Raw genomic sequence first — 21,294 nt, forward strand, 5'->3', positions numbered from 1 at the left:
GTGGCAATCCTAATTAAGCACACTTATTGGTTAATGAGTTTCCCTTCCATTGATCTACATTTCAAAGATGGCCATATCCATATCCATTGATGTACCAGGATGGCCGAGTGGTTAAGGCGTTGGACTTAAGATCCAATGGACAGATGTCCTCGTGGGTTCGAACCCCACTCCTGGTAAAAGCTTTAGTATGTTAAATTGAGAGATTAGACAGCAATGTCTAGTAGCAACAAATATTTGGACTACTGTATGAGAGATATTACTTTGTCCAGATCAGTCAGATAGAATGTGGCAATCCTAGTTAAGGACACAAAATGATTCATTGTTTTCCTTTCCATTGCTCTGTGTTTGAAAGGCAACCATATAAATGCTGTTTGAGACCAGGGCGACTGAGTGGTTAAGGTGTTAATGGACTAAAGCCCACATGGGTTCAAACCCCACTTCTGGTAGAAGCTTTACAATGCTCAAAACTGGGGTTAGTACATAAGGTTTAGACTCAAACTTATTTAATCCAGATTCTGCAAAATAGTATTGTTTAAGGTATAGGTAATGTTGTCAGAGGAACATCACACAGTTTTATTCCACACCAAAAAAAAAACACTTTGTCCAGATCAGTCAGATACAATGTGGTGATCCTACTTAAGAACACTTAATTTTCCCTTCCATTGATACACATTTGAAGAAAGATGAGAAAACTCAAACCTAAACATCATTAGTAAAATCATCCATCCATCCAGACTGTTGTAGGATCGAGGGAAGGCTTCACACAAAAGCTTTTTGGCTCAGCCAGCTGGTAACCTTCCTCGAAACAGACCAGGATGGCCGAGTGGTTAAGGCGTTGGTATTAAGATCCAATGGACAAATGTCCTCGTGGGTTCGAACCCCACTCCTGGTAGAAGCTTTAGTATGTTAAATTGAGAGATTAGACAGCAATGTCTAGTAACAACAAATATTTGGACTACTGTATGAGAGATATTACTTTGTCCAGATCAGTCAGATAGAATGTGGAAATCCTAGTTAAGGACACAAAATGATTCATTGTTTTCCTTTCCATTGCTCTGTGTTTGAAAGGCAACCATATAAATGCTGTTTGAGACCAGGGTGACTGAATGGTTAAAGCGTTAATGGACTAAAGCCCACATGGGTTTAAACCCCACTTCTGGTAGAAGCTTTACAATGCTCAAAACTGGGGTTAGTACATAAGGTTTAGACTCTGACTGATTTAATCCATATTCTGCAAAATAGTATTGTTTAAGGTATAGGTAATGTTGTCAAAGGAATATCACAGTTTTATTCTACACCAAAAAAAAAAACTCTTTGTCCAGATCAGTCAGATACAATGTGGCGATCCTACTTAAGAACACTTAATTTTCCCTTCCATTGATCTTCGACTGATACACATTTGAAGAAAGATGAGAAAACTCAAACCTAAACAACATATCATTAGTAAAATCATCCATCCATCCAGACTGTTGTAGGATCATGGGAAGACTTCACACAAAAGCCTTCTGGCTCAGCCAGCTAGTAACCCTCGGTGAAACAGACCAGGATGGCCGAGTGGTTAAGGCGTTGGACTTAAGATCCAATGGACAAATGTCCTCGTGGGTTCGAACCCCACTCCTGGTAGACACTTTAGAATGTTCAATACTGAGCCCTGCACATGACATGCAGAAAAAAAGTTAATTGTTCACAAGCCTTACTAAGTCATTCCCTTCATTTGCTAAAGAGTGCATACGATTTACCTTGCTATTTTTTTCCTGCATGTCATGTGCACGGCTCCATAGTTCAAAAATAGAGTTAGTGTAAGATTTATTCTCAGATATGACTTAATCCAGATTGTGAACAAAAGTGGTTTGTCAAAGGAACATCAAATGCTTTTACTCCACTCAGAAAAGTCACATTACTTTGTCCAGATCTGTCAGCTAGAATGTGGTGATCCTAGGACAATAAAGGTGCGTTCACGCGGCCTCGTAATTCCTGTAGTTACGAGATTCTAGCTTGTAAAAAGCGTTCACGTCCTCGTAGAGCTCGTAATTACAGCTTGTAAGCTGGGAGTTTTCTGAAAGCTCCCAGATGTACCACGTGGCCGTGCTGTACCGCCTGACCGCTGTAGATTCATTTAGGCGTCGATAGTGCTGCCATGGAAACGCATAATTCCCAGTTCAAGGACCAAAAGGACGTGAACAGCTCCGAATATAACGTCACGTGATGTCATTTCAAGATTCCGGTAAATACGAGGTGACGTGAACGCAGCATTATATTAGATACTGTCTGAGACCAGAGTGGCTGAGTGGTTAAGGCATTGATGGACAAATGTCCACATGGGTTCGAACCACTCCTGGTAGAAGCTTTCCTATGTTCAAAACTGGGGTTAGTACAAAATACAGCTTTGACCAGACCAGTCAGATAGTATGTGGCAATCCTAATTAAGCACACTTAGTGAAGTTCCTAAACGTAATTTAGGGAGGAGCGAGTCCATCTAATCTTCCAATCAACAGCCAGAGTATATAAGCAGCTGCTTACCTCTCTTCATTCTCAGCTGTTTCAGCATTGCTCCACCTCCCCAAACTCCACCTTCATTTCAGGTACCTTGCCCTATGTAATCACATCCTATATTTATTCACTGGGGGGTGTATCAGAGCTCGAGTTGAAGATGCTTCATCGAGCCCCTCCTCAGTGGACAGCAAGCCAAATTAGCTAAACTAATACCCTAAAGATTATATGGGCAAACGAACTCGTTAATTGGTTAATGAGTTTCCCTTCCATTGATCTGCATTTCAAAGATGGCCATATCAAAGATTAGACTAAATTGAGAGATTAGACAGCAATGTCTAGTAACAACAAATATTTGGACTACTGTATGAGAGATATTACTTTGTCCAGATCAGTCAGATAGAATGTGGAAATCCTAGTTAAGGACACAAAATGATTCATTGTTTTCCTTTCCATTGTTCTGTGTTTGAAAGGCAACTATATAAATGCTGTTTGAGTCCAGGGTGACTGAATGGTTAAGGCGTTAATGGACTAAAGCCCACATGGGTTTAAACCCCCCTTCTGGTAGAAGCTTTACAATGCTCAAAACTGGGGTTAGTACATAAGGTTTAGATTCAGACTGATTTAATCCAGATTCTGCAAAATAGTATTGTTTAAGGTATATGTAATGTTGTCAAAGGAATATCACCCCCCCCCCCCGCCCACAAAGAAAAAAAAAAAAAAACTCTTTGTCCAGATCAGTCAGATACAATGTGGTGATCCTACTTAAGAACACTTAATTTTCCCTTCCATTGATCTACGATTGATACACATTTGAAGAAAGATGAGAAAACTCAAACCTAAACAACATATCATTAGTAAAATCATCCATCCATCCATCCAGACTGTTGTAGGATCATAGGAAGGCTTCACACAAAAGCCTTCTGGCTCAGCCAGGTAGTAACCCTCATTGAAACAGACCAGGATGGCCGAGTGGTTAAGGCGTTGGATATAAGATCCAATGGACAAATGACCTTGAACCCCACTCCTGGTAGACGCTTTAGACTGTTCAATACTGAGCCCTGCACATGACATACAGAAAAAAAAGCAAATCGTTCTAAGTCATTCCCTTGGTTTGCTAAAGAGTGCACACGATTTACCCTGTTATTTTTTTTCCTGCATGTCATGTGTGCGGATCCACAGTTCAAAACTAGAGTTAGTGTAAGATTTATTCTCAGAAATGACTTAATCCAGATTGTGAACAAAGGTGGTTTGTCAAAGGAACATCAAACACTTTTACTCCACTCAGAAAAGTCACATTACTTTGTCCGGATCTGTCAGCTAGAATGTGGTGATCCTAGGGCAATTTATGATGAACTGTTTTCCTTTCTATTGTTTTGCGTTTGAGAGACAATATTAGATGCTGTCTGAGACCAGAGTGGCTGAGTGGTTAAGGCACTGATGGACAAATGTCCACATGGGTTCGAAACACTCCTGGTAGAAGCTTTCCTATGTTCAAAACTGGGGTTAGTACAAATGCAGCTTTGACCAGACCAGTCAGATAGTATGTGGCAATCCTAATTAAAAACACTTTATGGTTAGTGTGTTTTCGTTCCATGGATATACATTTCAAAGATGGCCATATCAAAGCCTATTGATGTACCAGGATGGCTGAGTGGGTAAGGTGTTGGACTTAAGATCCAATGGGCAAATGTTCTCATGGGTTCGAACCCCACTCCTGGTAGACACTTTAGATTGTTCAGTACTGAGCCCTGCATCGTGCGCATGCTTTACTAAGTCATTCCCTTGATTGGCTAAATCGTGTGCGCGGTTTACTATTTTATTCCCTCAATTTGCTAAATCGTCAGCACAATTTATAAGTCAAGGGAACAACTTAGTAAAGTGTGTGCACAATTTAGCCTACTATTTTTTTCCTGCATGTCATGTGCGCGGCTCCATAGTTCAAAACTAGAGTTAATGTAAGATTTATTCTCAGACATGACTTAATCCAGATTGTGAACAAAAGTGGTTTGTCAAAGGAACATCAAATGCTTTTACTCCACTCAGAAAAGCCACAGTACTTTGTCAAGATCAGTCAGCTAGAATGTGGTGATCCGAGGACAATTTATGATGAATTGTTTTCCTTTCTATTGTTTTGCATTTGAGAGACAATATTAGATACTGTCTGAGACCAGGGTGGCTGAGTGGTTAAGGCATTGATGGACAAATGTCCACATAGGTTGGAACCACTTCTGGTAGAAGCTTTACTATGTTCAAAACTGGGGTTAGTACATACAGTTTATTCTCAGGCTTGATATAATCCAGATTCTGCAAAACAGTAATGTTGAAGGTGTAGGTAATGTTGTCAAAGGAACACCACGCAGTTTTACTCCACTCCAAAATACAGCTTTGACCCGACCAGTCAGATAGTATGTGGCAATCCTAATTAAGCACACTTGTTGATTGAGTTTCCCTTCCATTGATCTACATTTCAAAGATAGCTATATGCAAATCCATCGATGGCTGAGTGGTTAAGGCGTTGGATTTAAGATCCAACGGACAAATGTCCTCGTGGGTTCGAACCCCACTCCTGATAGAAGCTTTAGTATGCTCTAAGATTATCTCTGAGATTATAGCAATGTCTATTAACAACAAATATTTGGAGTACTGTATGAGAGATATTACTTTGTCCAGATCGGTCAGATAGAATGTGGCAATCCTGGTTAAGGAAACAAAATGATTCATTGTTTTCCTTTCCATTGTTCTGTGTTTGAAAGGCAACTATATAAATGCTGTTTGAGACCAGGGCGACTGAGTGGTTAAGGCGTTAATGGACTAAAGCCCACATGGGTTTAAACCCCACTTCTGGTAGAAGCTTTACTATGCTCAAAACTGGGATTAGTACATAAGGTTTAGTGTCAGACTTGATTTAATCCAGATTCTTCAAAACAGTAATGTTTAAGGTATAGGTCATGCTATCAAAGCAACATATCCAGATCAGTCAGATAGAATGTGGCAGTCCTTCTTAAGAACACTTAATTGTCCCTTCCATTGATCTACCTAAACAACATATCGTTAGTAAAATCATCCATCCATCCAGATTATTGTAGGGTCACGGGAAGGCTTCACACAAAGGTCTTCTGGCTCAGCTAGGCTCAAACCTAATAACCTCTTTGAAACAGACCAGGATGTCCTCGTGGGTTCAAACCCCACTCCTGGTAGTCACTTTAGACTGTTCAATATTGAGCCCTGTGCATGAAACACAGGAAAAAAATTAAATTGTGTGCATGTTTACTAAGTTGTTCCCTCGATTTACTATTTTGTTCCCTCGATTTGCTAAATTGTGTGTACAATTTATAAATTGAGGAAATGGCTTAGTAAAGTTTGCACACGATTTAGCAAACTGAGAGAATAGGGAATGTTTAAGGTATAGGTAATGTTGTCAAAGGAACATTACAGTTTTATTCCACTCCAAAAATCCGCTTTGTCCAGATCAGTCAGATAGAATGTGGCGATCCTACTTAAGAACATTTAATTTATACAATACTGCTTTATTTGTGATTAAAAGAAATCTCAAATGATTAATAGATCTGAAAATGATTAATAGAAATTATATAGAAGATATATTGACACTTGAGTTTAATCTGCTTATGAACATTTAAAACTGCTATGCATTTCTAATTATTAAAACTAAAATTTAAAGTTATTCTGGTTAGACATTTTTAGAAACATAATGATACTGTATGTGTCTGTGTACTGATGCTAACACTAAGTACTATTGTTTTATAATGGTATGAATTATTAAATTGTTGGTAATTGAGCTAGCATCGATTAATGTCATTTTAATGGGGTAATTGTTATTTACTGGACTGAACTGGTCAATACCAGAGGCGTTTCAGATGGTCTCAAATTTAAGGTACTAAATGCCACAAAATGCTGTATCCAGACAAAGCACAACACTCCGACTCAAGCACACCTTACAGTGAATTCTCTGTCCTTACATTAGTCAGTGTTGGATTATACATGTTCTGCACATTTTTTAATTTTAAAAAAAGAAAAGAAAAATTATTTGCTTGTTGTAATTTAAAGATTTAGTTTACCCAAAAATGAACATTCTATCAGTAATTACTCACCCTCATGTCGTTCCAAACCAGTTCATCTTCATACAATTGAGGTTAAACTACTGGAGTCAATATTATTTCACCATTCTTTATTGACAAATGTTAAAAGAACTGCAGTATGACCCCAGAATGACCCTCCCTGGCATCGTGAGAGATGCAGTGAACCAGGATGGCCGAGTGGTTAAGGCGTTGGACTTAAGATCCAATGGACAAATGTCCGCGTGGGTTCGAACCCCACTCCTGGTAAGGGCAATTCTTTAAGAAATCTGGAGGAAAGATTACCCATGTGTGTTAACAATGCATCTTTGTAACGTTAATTAAAACACTGTGTCTTGGAGTCAACCTCAGATAACACCCAAGTGTCGTTACATAGCATAAGTTTCTTTATTTCCAGGCAACTCTCAACGAATTTGTCATTTAACAAAACATGTAATGGAGAGTAGAAGCGAAACAAAACTGTCAAAAAGGCTTCAAATGGAATTTACGGTTCTCTGTTTTATCTTTTCTTTATTAGCATATACATAAGAGTGACTGAAAAGAGAGAATAATATAATGATCAAATTAGAAATGAAGCGTCAACAACTTAATAGAACATTTTACTTGTATCTTTGATATAATAGCTTTTATATGAGAATGTATTAGTCGTATTTAATGTGCAGCTGTTAGTTCGGGCACGAGGACGGAATGTTTCGTTGTAACGTAACTGAATGTACCATCTCTGCTCTGGGGGCGATATTCACATATACTTGCACTTTACTAAAATATATACATATTTGTACATATTGCATACGATCAGAATCAATTCATGCATATAGAAGACGCATATTATAATGCTAAAATCGTATAACATGCATTGCATCGTTTTATGTGAATAATGACATTTAACAGGAAACCCCTCTATCAGCTATAAGTTCGTGTTACCCGGCTTCCTCGGTCTCTTTCTGTAATAGGGAGTCCGGCAGAGAAGTTCAACTCGACCGCTTGTCACTTATCAAACTCTTCGAAAGTAAGTAAAACTTTAGTTTCCACTAACACGATAGTATTAAATATATTTCACTTTTGTCGTGTTATTACTAATGTGTTCCGCTGTGCGTGTCGCGCCACGTGGCTGCGTATGAAACTCATGAGTTTAATCCTCTGCAGAATTTAAAACTACCTGAACTTGATCCCACTCCATACACATCATTCAGTATCTTACACTTGAACACAATGTATTGTTTCATGAGTTTATAAAACTTACATGAAGCATTTAGAGTCGCAACTGACCACACACATGAAGTTGTAGTGTCTCATGTTCATAAACAGGGTAGGTCACACTGATATGAAGCATCTGTAACGGATCTGTATGTGTCATCTAATCCTGACCTACAGGTCTCTGCTGGTTTAAATCTGGGTTAGACGTGTTACTCTGGCTTATTTACTTTTCATGTCCTGCCAAAGTCAGTCTCAGTGACCCTTTTTAATTTGCATAAATAAAACGGACATCTATTTCACATTCATGACATCAAGAGTTTCTTCATCTTTTCTCTTTCTTTTCCATCTCAAAGACTAAAGCAAATTTGATATGAATTTATGTATCTGAAATACAATTAAATAATATTTTATTTTTGTTCTTTGCATTTAAAAAAAAAAGAGTTCCAATTGTTAACATTAGTAAACTACATGAACTAATAATGAAATACTAAAAATACTTATAAAACATTTAATAATGTTAATTTCAACATTTACCAATACATTATTAAAATTAAAAGTTGCAGCTGTCAATATTATTTAATGGACCTGAGCTGACATGAACCAACAATGAACGGTTGTGTTTTTAACTAACATTAACAAAGATTAATAAATATTGTAAAAAAAAAAAAAAAGGTATTGCTCATTTTTAGTTCATGTTAGTTAATGCATTAACTAACATTAACTAATGGGACATTATTGGAAAGTAATTCAACTTGATTGGAGAGTACAAAACAATAAAGTGTGAAATTAACTCCATATGTTACATGACATTTGGTGACACTGTGTAACCAAGTACACTAACATTTCTTAACTTTATTATTAGCAAAATAGTTTGTTCTAATGAAAATGCATGTTGTGTTTGTAACCCGTATGTTGGATTCTCAAGCCCTGTTTACACTAGTGTTGTCAAAAGTACAGACTTCGATACCTAGTCGATACTGAAATTTTGAAAATATGACGCTTGGAGTGCCGTTGAGCAGATTCGTAAACACCTCTGATTGGCCATTGTGTTCACGCACTCAACATATATGTCTGTGATTGGCTACAATGATCAATGCACGGAAGCGTTTGAATACGAAAGTGTTTTGAAAGCGGGAGCGTTTGAAAGCAGGCGTCTATCAGCAGACCGGTCCACGATAGAAGCCTGCTTTCAAACGCTCATGTGTGTATTTGTGTAAATCCTCGTGAAGAGCATCATTGATGTCTATTTACAACATGTTTTTGAAGCGTTGATCATTGTAGCCAATCACAAACATATCTGTTAAGCATGTGAACACAATGGCCAATCAGAGGTGTTTACAAATCTGCTCAACAGCACTCAAAGCGTCACATTTTACATTTTTAGTATCGACTTTGTATTGAAGTCGGTACTTTTGACAACACTAGTTTGTATTAAGATGCGTTTTGGTCGATCGGATCACAAGTGGACGAGGGAGACACATACCCGTTTACATCTCTTTTGTCCACTTTCAACCACTTCTGTCCTGATTTCTTTGAGCGGAGTGTCTATGGGCAGGTAAATGTTTGGATTTTGTCAGATCTTTTGATCTAATGGACAAAATAAGCTTGTGCAATTGACATATGAACGCACCAGGAGACAACAGAAAAACACGGCGAGCATCTGCTCTGACAGCCATAAGACCACGGCAAATGCAGCGAGTGCGCGTTAGAAATCAGGAATGGCGAGAGAACATTGTGTTTGGTACATTTTTCATCTTCAAACCAAACTTGGGTCTTCAGCCGGACAAAGCGTTCTTCCCATAATGTTTACGCATTAGGTCAGTAGGGGGAGAGTAGGTGGTCTTTTGTGGCTGTTCGAACACATTCAACCACATGAGTGTTTACACTACGAAAGCAATCCGGTCAAATGCATTTTCGACTACCTTTGGAAGTGGTCGAAAGTGGACAAGCTCAAAATGTTTGACACCTGTATTTAGTGTTCTCCACTTGTTATTCAGTTGAACAAAACACATCTTAAAACCAGGTGTAAATGGGGCCTCGGAGCAAGGAATAGTTAGTGGTAGTTTTGGAAGTTTAGTTTGTGTTTGAATTGTGGCATGACTTTGCCAAATTTTCACTATTAAAGGGTGGTACTGGTTTTTGTCTGTCATCCTCCTCCCACCCTCTAAAAACATGATAATGGCATATTCCTGGCTGTTTTCAACTTAAATTAATTTTGAAATATAGTTGCTTATATAAATTGAGGCATTTGGCTGTAATTTTGTGCGACTGGTTTGATATGGGCAAAAAGAGAACACTTTGTTCGTTTTGTACATTTTGTTTTGCTCAACTTGCATGGCTTTTTTTTTTTTTTCAAAAAAGGTTTTAAGTGTTCTTTTAAATGTATTATATCAAAGGGACAATAACCATCTAGCTAATTCTGTCATCTTTGGTCTGACTGCACAATCTCATACAAAATTTTAATAACGCGCTGTTTGAATTCAAAACGTCCAGTAATTTATTGGTTCCCTTGATGGATCCCTGTTAAAACATTTCCCTCATGAGCTGTCTTCTGCTGATGTAAAACAACTGCTCTGCAAGGCTTCTGGATGCGCTTGGTTGTTTCCATCACTGCCCTCATTTGCTGTGTAACATCAGCTCAAACTAATTCTTTAGCATGTACCTTTTTTGTTTTCCTTATATGCTGTAATTGAGCTAAAGGATGGAGAACCAGTGGGGGGCTCGAGCCAAAGAAGATACTAGACATGAACAGACAAGAAATCTGCCGAATTCAAACGACGGAAAGAGAAACCGCACCCGTTCGTCCAGGTCTGAAAATCAGGGATCTGAAGAAGGTCATTTCCATCATGATCTGACCTCTCAGGGCATTAAAGGAGAGAAGGTTTGGTTCAACCGCAGCCTCTATGAGCAGGCCGACAATGCCTATCAGACCTTGTTGAGTGCAGGGAGTGGGATCCTTCCAGTTTTGTCTTCCCCCAAAGACAGAATTCCCCGCACCCTGGTCTTCAGGGCTAAACGGAATGGTGCACAACAATCCCAAGAGAAGGAGAACCAAACCTACTCCCGTTCCTATGCGTCACACCAACAGCAGCGGGGTTCGACCCACCAGCGCTCATCTTCTGAACCCCAGAGGGACCGGCAATTCCCAAAAAGTAGCAGGAAGAGGGTCTTCTCCGAGAACGAGCGCACCCCTCAGAAAAGGGACAAGTATGGCTAGTTTAGGGGCATGGGACAATTGACTTTTAAGAAACTCTTCTCACTTATTGAACGGTGTGTTTTTGTGAGTTTTATTTGAGTTGTTTGTGGACCGTATTGAATCATTTTTCTCATTTCAAAAGCCTCAACCTGGTTTTTGTGTCACCATTGGCTTGCTGGGTGAAAGTTGATCAGTGTGAAACTAATCCGAGGGCTTTAGCACGCAAAGTCTGTCCCATTGTCTGCAGCCCGTGTCAGCAAAAAATCAATGAATGAGGTTTTAGTGGTTGAAGGGACTTTGACAATCCAAATAACCTTTCTACAAAATCTGAATTCAAGACCTGGACGATATAGTTTTACCATCATCATAAAGTTAGCCAGGCATAAAGTTTACAGAATGTCCGACTTTATTATTGATCAGTCTTTAATATAACTGATACTGACTTGACAATGGCAAAAATGAAATTAAAGGGTTAGTTCATCCAAAATTTCTGTCATTAATTATTCACCCTCATGTCGTTCCACATCCGTAAGACCTTCGTTCATCTTCGGAACACAAATTAAGATATTTTTGATGAAATCTGAGAGGTTTTTCATCTCCCATAAAAAGCAATGAAATTACCACATTCAAAAATACCTTAATTTTTTTTCCGAAGATGAACAAAGGTCTTACGGGTTTGGAACAACATGAGGGTGAGTAATTAATAACAAATTTCATTTTTGGGTGAACTAGTCATTTAAGCAGAACAAATAACTAATGAAGGGTCTGTTCACAAAAAGGGGTCTTTCCCATGCTTTATTTCAGGATAATGCTGTGCATCTCACAATAGATTTTTATTACTATAATCATGTAAAAATACTAGCCATCTGATAATACTAATTTCACTTCCTTGAAGTAGTGACTGAATGTATGGTAATATTCAGAATAATGAAAAAATAAAGATGGTTGTACAAACTGTTGATGGGTTGGTATAGTTATATATTGCCAATAAACATTTTCCAGTTTGTCAACATTAAATTGTTCATATAACTTCTTTTCATCGCTTGTTTATTGTTATCACTTATGTTCTTTGTTCTCAGAGAGCAACAATATCAGTAAAATTACTTCCACTAGCTATATTTAGCTAGTTATGGCTGCCTTAAGCCGTGTTTCCACTGACTTTGGGGTGGTACCTGGTGTGTTTTGACAGCAGGAACCAGGATATAAATGAAGTTCCAGGTAAAAATGGCCCCCTCAGAAAGTCCCTGCTCAGAAGGTTGTACTTTTTCAAAGTTCAGGAACTTTCAGGGGTGGGAGTTGGGTGCTGAACATGCTGATTGGTACCAGTTGGCTTATATAAACTCGATGCATTTAATTTCAACCACCATTTTTAAGTTTGTTGTGGTGCATGCAGTAAGAGATGTTTGCTATTTGAATCAACAATGGAGCTTAAAAATACAAGGGTTCAGGCTTTATTAAGGTTATATGCAGAGGACGAAATCCAGTGGGAACTGGAATGTTGCGCCCTGTCCTACGCCACCAGACTAATTTGCCTAATCTTCATGGTATTTTAGACTGCGATGGAAATGCAGACCGCAATAGGTCTGGGGGGAAAATGATCCTGAGACAAATTGTTCTGGGTAATTTCAGTGGAAACGCGTCTTTATTTAAGCCAGGAGTTAGCTAGTCCTTCATGGTCACTAATAGTTAATAAGGGATAATTCACTCTAAAATGAAATTTAAGTCATCATTTACTCACCCTGGTGGTGTTCTAATGTTGTATGTCCTTCTTTCTTATATGGACCACAAAAGGAGAATTTTTTTAAAAATGTCCTGCTCGTGCTCATCCATATAATAGTACATAGTGACCAGTATCAAGCTTTAAAAAAAAAAAAAAAAAAATATCACAGAATGATCCCATGTAACACATGCCATATAGTATTCTTGGATTATATGGCTCAAACCAGAACTTAATTTTTATTTAAGGGTGAGCTATTCAACAAATTTAGTTTTTCTTTTTCAACTTTTGGACATTTTAGAAAAATATAAATAAACCATTAAACTGTTATTCAGTTGTATTGACTGCCAAGAATTTAGCTTGAATGCAAGAAAATCTCTAATAATGAATTGTGTATTCAATTTTAAGATCCAAATTCTATAGACCTATATAAATTAAATTGTTCTGAAACATGTACATTTGTCATAATGTGTAAATACAAGAAATGGAAGTATGTATTCATACATGTGGCACATGGTTTTCTGCTTGCTCGGCTTGATTTAAATTAGCTTGTTTTAATGCTTTTGTAATGCACAAGTACTCATGAATGAATTAGTTTTAAAATGCATCGAGGACTTTCATTTGAATTCTGACTTTTTTCTTTTTTTGAGTCTTTCTAAAGCTGTATGTTTGCTCTTTGACACACTAATTCTAACTTCAATGTCTCCTTTTTTTTCATGTTCTTAGCATCACAATGAGTGGACTTCAGGGACTCGCCCAGGAGAACATCTGGTTTGACAAGTCTAGATATGACGAGGCAGAGAGACACTTCTACGAGGGCATGAACGGCATCCCTCAGACATCTCAGGTACTGCCCCCTAGAGATCTGGATGTCGTAGCAAAGCAATTTCAACAGCACAGTTTGAGGGTCTAAAACTTCCTAATTTGGGTTGTCATACAAACCGGTATAAGGCTGTAGTTGTCCTAATGAATGAGAGTGACAGAATCCTAGTGGTGAGGCATGAATTCAATGTTTAGTCAGCTGCTGTATGTCCAACCGTCCAGGTGTCTGCTGCTTCTTCTCGCTCATATGCTGAAAAGTCTGCACTGAAAGCGCTTCTGTATGCACCTGACCTGTGTATGTTTGTTTGTTTGCTTGCTTGCTTGCTCACTCTCTGCCTCTTGCTGGTTTGTTTGACATTGGCCTTTTTACCCCGCTGTACCCTTCCAGGAGAGAGATTCTAGTGCCATCCTGCAGGACATTGCTAAAGCCCGACAGAATATCCAGCAGTCCCTAGCCGGAGTGAGTACTGCCCCCAAAATGAAAGAAAATTATCTCAACTCTTGGTGTTAATCATTTTTGGAGCATACTGAATTTGTAATATAATCTTCGTGTGAACCGCATTTAATTAGAGTGATTACTGACGCTCTGTAACTGTCGTCCTGCATGGGACCACTTTGAAGGGCTGATTTAAATTTACTTTAACCAGGTTGGAGGTGAAATGAACAGGACAGTTTTTCATTCAGCTGCTGATCACCCACAAGACTGGAGCTACAGTACAAACACTCGCTCTCCCAAAATATCCCTGTGCTATTTTAGCATGTTTACTGAGCCCCCTCTGTGACTTTAGCAGGGGTAACAAAATCAGCTGTAGATATGGATTAGTAAACTGTATATGCAGATTACTAACTTGTGTACAAAATTTATGACCTGTAAAATGATTTGGAGTGCCAGATGATTTTTGTTTTTATTGTATTTTTTTTATTATTTTGAATTTTATATATATATAATATATATATATATATATATATATAATTAGTTCAACAAATTTATTAGACCACCACCCAGTGTAAGGTTTGTGCCACAGCTGCCCCAAACTAAAAGTATGGTGATTACCAAAATTATTTTTTATGTTTCTCTAATGGTTAATCCACACCAGTATGTGTAAGCTCTTTAGTCACAGTAGCATTTCTGATGCTAAAATATAATTATTGTTGTTGTCCATGAATTTTTAAATTTTACTGTTTTTCTATAAAGACAACAAATGGTAAAGCACCTTTTTTATTTATTTAATTTAATTTATTTACTTGCAGTCCTTAATAGAGAAATAATATTTAATGGTTTAATATTATGCTTGATTAATTTCTGACTTTTGAGAGAAGTTGAAAGTAATAGTAAAGACTATTTAGTTTCAGTTTATTTTAGTTATTTAGTTTATCTAATAAATGACAATAATATATATTTTATTTATTTATTTATTTTTTTTTTAATAAAAGTTTTTGACAGATCCCTAATATATGTTTTCTCTTTATTATGACAGGTGGTCTAATAAATTTGTAAAGTACCAGAAATCCGCATCTTAAGACAAATACAGAATTGAACTCTCCTTCACGTCTTCTTGCGCTTGAAAATGCCTGTATTGGCAAGTACCATCGTAAACAGTCAGTTATGTCTGTGAACATAAAAAGTTGAGAAAAAAAACACATGTGTATCAGTATATTGGATCCATGCATTAGCTCTTAAAGTGACAGCAGCCTAATATAATCCTGCTGTTAATCAAACATCAAAAGACAAAAAATCACTGCCCTTGACTGAATAATTTATTTAAAAAATAATTAATCTATTTTTATTTTAAGCAGTGAAGATTATGCAGTGTTATTATACATTTGATTACTTAAATTTCTGTTCCTGAAAATTGTGAATTTTCACTGGTATCTAAAATTTTAATGTCGTAAATGGCTGGGAAAAAAAAAAAATGAAAAAAAAAAATAAAATAAAAAAAAAATAAATAAATAAATATATATAATATATATAATATTTATGGCCGGTAAATAATCTTAAGTCACATTGGCAGGTGTGGCAAAAAGTTAATTTTAGTTCCCCTTATATCACTTAATTCATTAATTCATTTTATAAATATTATCTTAAATTAAACTTATTACAGATTGTCCTTTCCCAAAATTGTGCCATAGGCTGTCTTGTGCCAACTGTCTCTCTCTTTCTCTTTGACTTTCTTTCATTCTGTCGTTTCCTCGGCTGTGCCTCTAACCGCAGAATGAATGTATCGTCTCAGATGTGTCTAAAGCACTTTTTAAAGATGGCCTCATTTTTCGACTTTGGTCACATTTTTATTTTTTATTTTTATTTATTTTTTTTTGCATCTGACCAATGAAAACAAACTTCTGCTGCACTCTTTTAGCTGAAAATTTATGGAATCGTGAACAGATTCTAAACCCAATTGCTTCAATACTTAAAAGGCTCCATAATTTTCCCAAAACGGACAGAATCTCCCACGGTTCTCCCATCTCCTCACTGATTCTGCAGTATTTGATTCCTTTGTCAGCAGTTACTTTACACCTCCCATATCATCAAAGCATATGCTTACTAGACACTTCAGAAAACTCCACAAATACTTCAACTAAGATTCAGTCACCTCAAAGATTTTATATAATCCAAGTGTGTGCACCTAAAAGCCCTTAGCTATAGCAAACTGTCCTGAATGCAAGTGGGTCTAGCTTGATCTCCTTCCCAACATGACATCTTTATTTGTGTTTGTGCCTGTTCATTTTGCAATGCATGTGCTGCGCTCTGTCATTCTCAGTTCATCTGTCACTATTCATATTGTAAAAGGAAGCAGGTTGCTTTGCAGTTGCCTGAAGATGTTAGTGTGTGTTTGTGGTTTGCTTTCATGTTCTGGGTCTAACTCAGATTCAAGCAAGCAGACCTCACAAATACACTGCAAACATGTGCTTGCATGTTTTTATTTGCTTCTTGAGTTGAGAAACCGTAAAGATATGTCTGCATCTGTAATTTTATTAAAAGAGCTATGCACAGTTGCACACATACATTTGTGTTTCAGCAACCATTTACCACTTTAAAAGGGTCTTGACATGAGAAATCAAATTTGCCTTGTTAAAACATTCTGCAGGGTTCAGACGGACATTCAGTTTCTCTCATATACTACATTTGACCTCAAATATGGCTTATCATTTGAAACACGTAAGTAGTTGCAACTTTGCATGGTAGCTCACTCTAACGTTAACCTAGTTAAATGTGCAGCATTATATATCCAAGTGTTCAAGTGTTTGTGTGGAAGGCAACTAAAGTATAGTACTGAACGCCATGGGGGCACAAGCACGATCACTTGCATTTTTTTCCAACTTAAAATACTCTAATTTTTTTGTCATACAGAGTAATACATCATTCAGAACTGTAAACTGTACTTCTATTTATGTAAACTCACAATAACAAGAAAACTGTGCCTTTGTAAAATAAAGAAAACAAACATAATATTATTCTTGCCGTCTCCGTTTCCTTAAACTGCAATGCATCACATAAATGAACCGAAGCTCAGCATATAGGCTCCTTGCCTCACTGACATGAGGAATATATCTATAGAATACGTGAAATGGCTTCTTTTAAACAAAATAATTCTGATCGAAAACAAATACTTTCTGATCCATATGAAAGGTGCATTTCTCTCTATAGGTGCATTCACTATACTGCAGAGATGACGAATGAGCATCGCCAACTTCATCTTTGCAGCCGACACGGACTCAGAAAACACTAGTTTATTAATAAACTATTAAAATGTTAATTTATAATAATAATAATAATAAACCTGCTATTTTTTTCAGACACTTTTGCCATTACTTTGCGGCAAGCTTTGTGTGGTAAATAATAAAAAATCCATGTCATGACCCCTTTAAAGTGAAGCAAAATCTGAATGGCAATGAAAAACAGTGCATACATCTCTTCTCTGATGTCTTTCTGTCTGAATTTTAATAGAGTAAAACTCTGTTATAGTATTTTATTCTGTCTGTTTTTCTGATTTATTTCTGGTTGTGGTGGTTAAATGTGAATCTCTCAGGTGAAGACTGCTCTTCAGGGTAGTAAAGGGCACACGCGCTCTCAAAAACCACGAGAGAGGAAGACCGTAAGTGCTCTGAGGCGGTTCAGCTTCACATCTGTGTGAAAAGCATGTGAACGGAGCCTGGAGCAGCGTGGATCATACATGCATTACTGCTTGACGCTTCCAAAACAGCCTGTTTTCTGTGTGACTTGTGTTTTTATGGGTTGTTTTTACACATTAAGGGCACAGATGTCATGCATGACTGTGTTTTTCATGCATTGGTTTAAAGTTTTAGCCTTCAAAGTAAATTGCATGAAAACCAAGTGAAAAAATAAATGTAATTTCAATGTTTCAAACATCATATCCTGCTATAAATGCATTTACATGGTTTCCTGTGGTTTTTAATTGAGGTTGACAAACCTTTTGTTGGGCATGTCTGCAGTTGCAGCCCTGCATGGTGTGATTTTTACAGTCAGCTCTTTATGAGATGTAATTCACTAATGTTCTGTTCTCCTCCATATGATTTGCAGAGTCAGAATGCCAGTAAGTCTGAGGATCAGAGTGAGCTGGTCTCTCGTTTGAAGAGTCTAGAACTGGACAACAAGAATTTGCACAAAGGTACATATGAGAAAAGACAGAGATATAGCTGTTCCAAAACCTAGTGAGAAGGCTTGCTGCGATAGTTGGTTTTACCAGTGTTCAGCTGCAACACGGGTTACATCGCTCGCCCACCGCGGCACCGCCCCCACTGTTGTTTTAATTTTTTTTTATAATAATAAAAATCATTTAGTTCAGTTAGAGAACAGACACTACAAATAAAAAATGAACACATCTGCTCAACCCAGCGTGAGCTGAACGACAGTCGCAGAACAGACCGGTGACAGGAGTCAGATCTCATTTATCACAAGAGTGAGGAGCTGACTGACAATGGTGATGATGGAAGATTTGATTTCAAAGCGAAATGCAAGTGCCTATTTGGCAATATTTTGGATTTAAACCCGATGCTAATAGGGAACCTGTAAATTGTGTTGTTGTAGTTGATGTGTTTTTCATTAAGAATAATGAAGCCACCATTCAAGCAATTGTCGGCTCAAATTGACATGACGTGAAGGCTGTTGGATGCTGTCTTAAGGAGCATGCGTGCAAAACATTTACATTTATTCATTTAGCAGACGCTTTTATCCAAAGCGACTTACAAATGAGAATAGTAGAATCAATCAAATCAACATGAGAACAACAGTATGTAAGTGCTGTGTGAAGTCACAGTTATGTCAGTAAACTGCTCGTAGAAAGGATTTTTTTTTTTTTTTTCATATAAATACACAAATAGATGGAAGAAGAATATAAATCAAGGTTAGTGCTACTATTACTGGGTCAAGTGCTGACGAAAGAAATGCGTCTTTAGCATTTTTTTGAAAATTGTTTTGACAGTGACTTGAAGTCAAGACGCAGTGAATGTGAGCAATGCATTTACGGACATTCCCACATTGCAGTTTAACACAGATGAGAAAAGTTGAACTTTATGGAAATGAGATATGCAATCCAGCAACTACCAATAGGAAGAAGACATTTAACATTACTATGTGAGATTTTACTGTATGATTTGTCTTTGCTCACATGTAGCAATATAATAAATGAAAACAGTTTCTAAAACATTTTCTTTTAAGTCAGTTCATGATATGTGCATTGAATTAATTTGTAGTGGCAAAAAAAAAATATATATATATATATATATATATATATATAATTTTTTTTTTTTTCCATTTTATGATGATATCCTTATCCTTAGAAAGTGTAAATTGTGATCAGATTTTTAAAAACTGTGTTGGGTTTCTGTTGAAAAATGTTAAGTTTTAAGAATTTCCAGGCCTAGTGTTTTGATACTGTTAGTTAACAATAACAATTCTGGTGGTTACCGGAGGTAGAAACGCCCCACTAAGACCAACATAAAAGAACTAGGATGCTGTAGAAAGTATTTGCTTATGTGGAAGGTGATGCAGCACACTAGGGGTTGGAACAGACTTAGAGATTGACACAGTTTTGGCTGAATATCCAGTTTGTCTTAGTGAGCATATTGTGATCATGTGAGATTAATTAATGGAGCTGTTGTTTTATCAGTTGTGGATGATTTGAGAGCCACGCTGTCCAAACTGGAGTCCAGAATGGCCACGCTGGAGAAAAGCCAATCGCCTGCTTCAAAGACTGTTACATTCACCAAGGTAGATATGAAATACTGCCATCTTTAAGTTAATAACAATAAAGGCTGCCTTTGTGCATTAAACAAATGCAACCATAATGCTTTACATACTGTGTATTTTATTTTATCTGAAGGCTGCTCCTGTCCAGACACCCAAGGTTGAGGAACATAATGGTGCTGACGACGATGATGACATTGACCTGTTTGGAAGTGATGAGGAAGATGAGGAGGCAGAGCGTATCAAAGCCGAGAGAGTGAAGGAGTACTCCCAGAGGAAAGCCAAAAAACCAGCCCTCATCGCCAAATCATCCATCTTGCTGGACGTCAAACCTGTATGAGACCTTCAGCACTCACAAACTTTAAAGTATCAAGTATAATTCCTTCCTGCTGAGTTACAGTTTTGAATATGTCATCTTTCTTTCATTGATCAGTGGGACGATGAGACAGACATGTCCAAGCTGGAAGAGTGTGTGCGCTCCATACAGCTGGATGGGCTCCTGTGGGGAGCTTCTAAGCTGGTTCCTGTCGGCTACGGTATCAAAAAGCTGCAGATCAACTGTGTGGTAGAAGATGATAAAGTGGGAACAGACATTCTGGAAGAGGAGATCACCAAATTTGAGGACTACGTAAGTGCAGAATGTTTTTGGTATGAATATTATGAGGAAAAAAAAAAAATCTCAAAATTGTAAAGAAATTTTGTATAAAGTAAACATCCAGACACATTGTACTTTAGCATTTTTAGATTCTGTTTATTTCAATATAGTAATTATTTTTTGTGCTGCAGTAAAATACTGATTGTAAAATATACATCATTATAATATAAATGTATTTATTTATTAAATTTTTTTTGGAAATAGAGGAATGTATGTTATATTAAATTAAATATTATATAAAAATATTATGAAACCATATAAGGTTAATTCATGAATTATATTTAAAAAAAAATTTTTTTCCCCCAGTAATTTGTCATTTAAAATCAGTATTTTACCGCAATAAAAACATTTACATGTGTATTACAGTAATTTTGATAAAATAGAGGAAAACTTCTGAGGAAAATATTTCATGTCATGAATTAATTATATAAATAATTGTCAATAATTCTTATGTAACTAAATAACTTTATATAAATGATATAAAATTAAATCTGTAAGTTAGATGCATATTTATCACAATAAGATATATATATAAATGCAAAACTTGGGAAAGAAAATTATGTAATTGTAATGAACATTGATTTATTTTTAAGTTTGGGTGAAATTTGAATGGAAATGTCATTGACATTTTTAATGAGATTAACCCTTTGATAGGATTATAAAATGTTAAAAAAAAAAACTAGTTTTATTGACCAAAACTCATTCCTCATTATGTTGTAGGTCCAGAGTGTTGATATTGCTGCCTTCAACAAGATCTGAGCCTCTCACCACGAAGAACCACCTCACACTGGGTTATGCTGCTTTTATATCACACGGTTACCAATAAACTGTTCAGCCACGTGAACAAACTCACTGTATTGACTTTTTATTTGTATGCTCTTTATTCCTGTCCTGATTTTACAAGTTTCCATTATA

At 36.8% G+C, this 21,294-nt stretch overlaps 1 protein-coding gene and 3 non-coding genes across 10 annotated transcripts; all 4 read left to right on the plus strand.

Moving 5' to 3' along the window:
* Positions 1 to 93: 93 nt before the first annotated feature.
* Positions 94 to 176, plus strand: trnal-uaa (transfer RNA leucine (anticodon UAA)). Its single transcript has one exon. It is a non-coding gene; the product is annotated as a tRNA-Leu (tRNA).
* A 1,364-nt stretch (positions 177 to 1,540) lies between these two features.
* Positions 1,541 to 1,623, plus strand: trnal-uaa (transfer RNA leucine (anticodon UAA)). Its single transcript has one exon. It is a non-coding gene; the product is annotated as a tRNA-Leu (tRNA).
* A 5,130-nt stretch (positions 1,624 to 6,753) lies between these two features.
* Positions 6,754 to 6,836, plus strand: trnal-uaa (transfer RNA leucine (anticodon UAA)). The gene has a single exon. It is a non-coding gene; the product is annotated as a tRNA-Leu (tRNA).
* A 608-nt stretch (positions 6,837 to 7,444) lies between these two features.
* eef1da (eukaryotic translation elongation factor 1 delta a (guanine nucleotide exchange protein)) lies at positions 7,445 to 21,255 on the plus strand. 7 transcript variants are annotated; one of them, XM_067364247.1, is made up of 10 exons: positions 7,558 to 7,596; positions 10,440 to 10,991; positions 13,424 to 13,544; positions 13,908 to 13,979; positions 17,548 to 17,613; positions 18,060 to 18,147; positions 19,648 to 19,748; positions 19,861 to 20,058; positions 20,158 to 20,352; positions 21,100 to 21,255. In XM_067364247.1, exons 2-10 carry the CDS (start codon positions 10,486 to 10,488, stop codon positions 21,136 to 21,138), a joined length of 1,386 nt encoding a protein of 461 aa, XP_067220348.1. In that variant the 5' UTR covers positions 7,558 to 7,596; positions 10,440 to 10,485; the 3' UTR covers positions 21,139 to 21,255. The 7 variants fall into 7 exon arrangements, with proteins under 7 accessions (XP_067220353.1, XP_067220354.1, XP_067220348.1 ...); XM_067364248.1 differs by having other exon boundaries at positions 7,562 to 7,596; positions 10,485 to 10,991; XM_067364252.1 differs by lacking the exon at positions 10,440 to 10,991 and having other exon boundaries at positions 7,445 to 7,596.
* The last annotated feature ends 39 nt before the right edge of the window (positions 21,256 to 21,294 follow it).

The sequence above is a fragment of the Chanodichthys erythropterus genome, chromosome 16, assembly GCF_024489055.1.
Source record: "Chanodichthys erythropterus isolate Z2021 chromosome 16, ASM2448905v1, whole genome shotgun sequence".
Taxonomy (NCBI): domain Eukaryota; kingdom Metazoa; phylum Chordata; class Actinopteri; order Cypriniformes; family Xenocyprididae; genus Chanodichthys; species Chanodichthys erythropterus.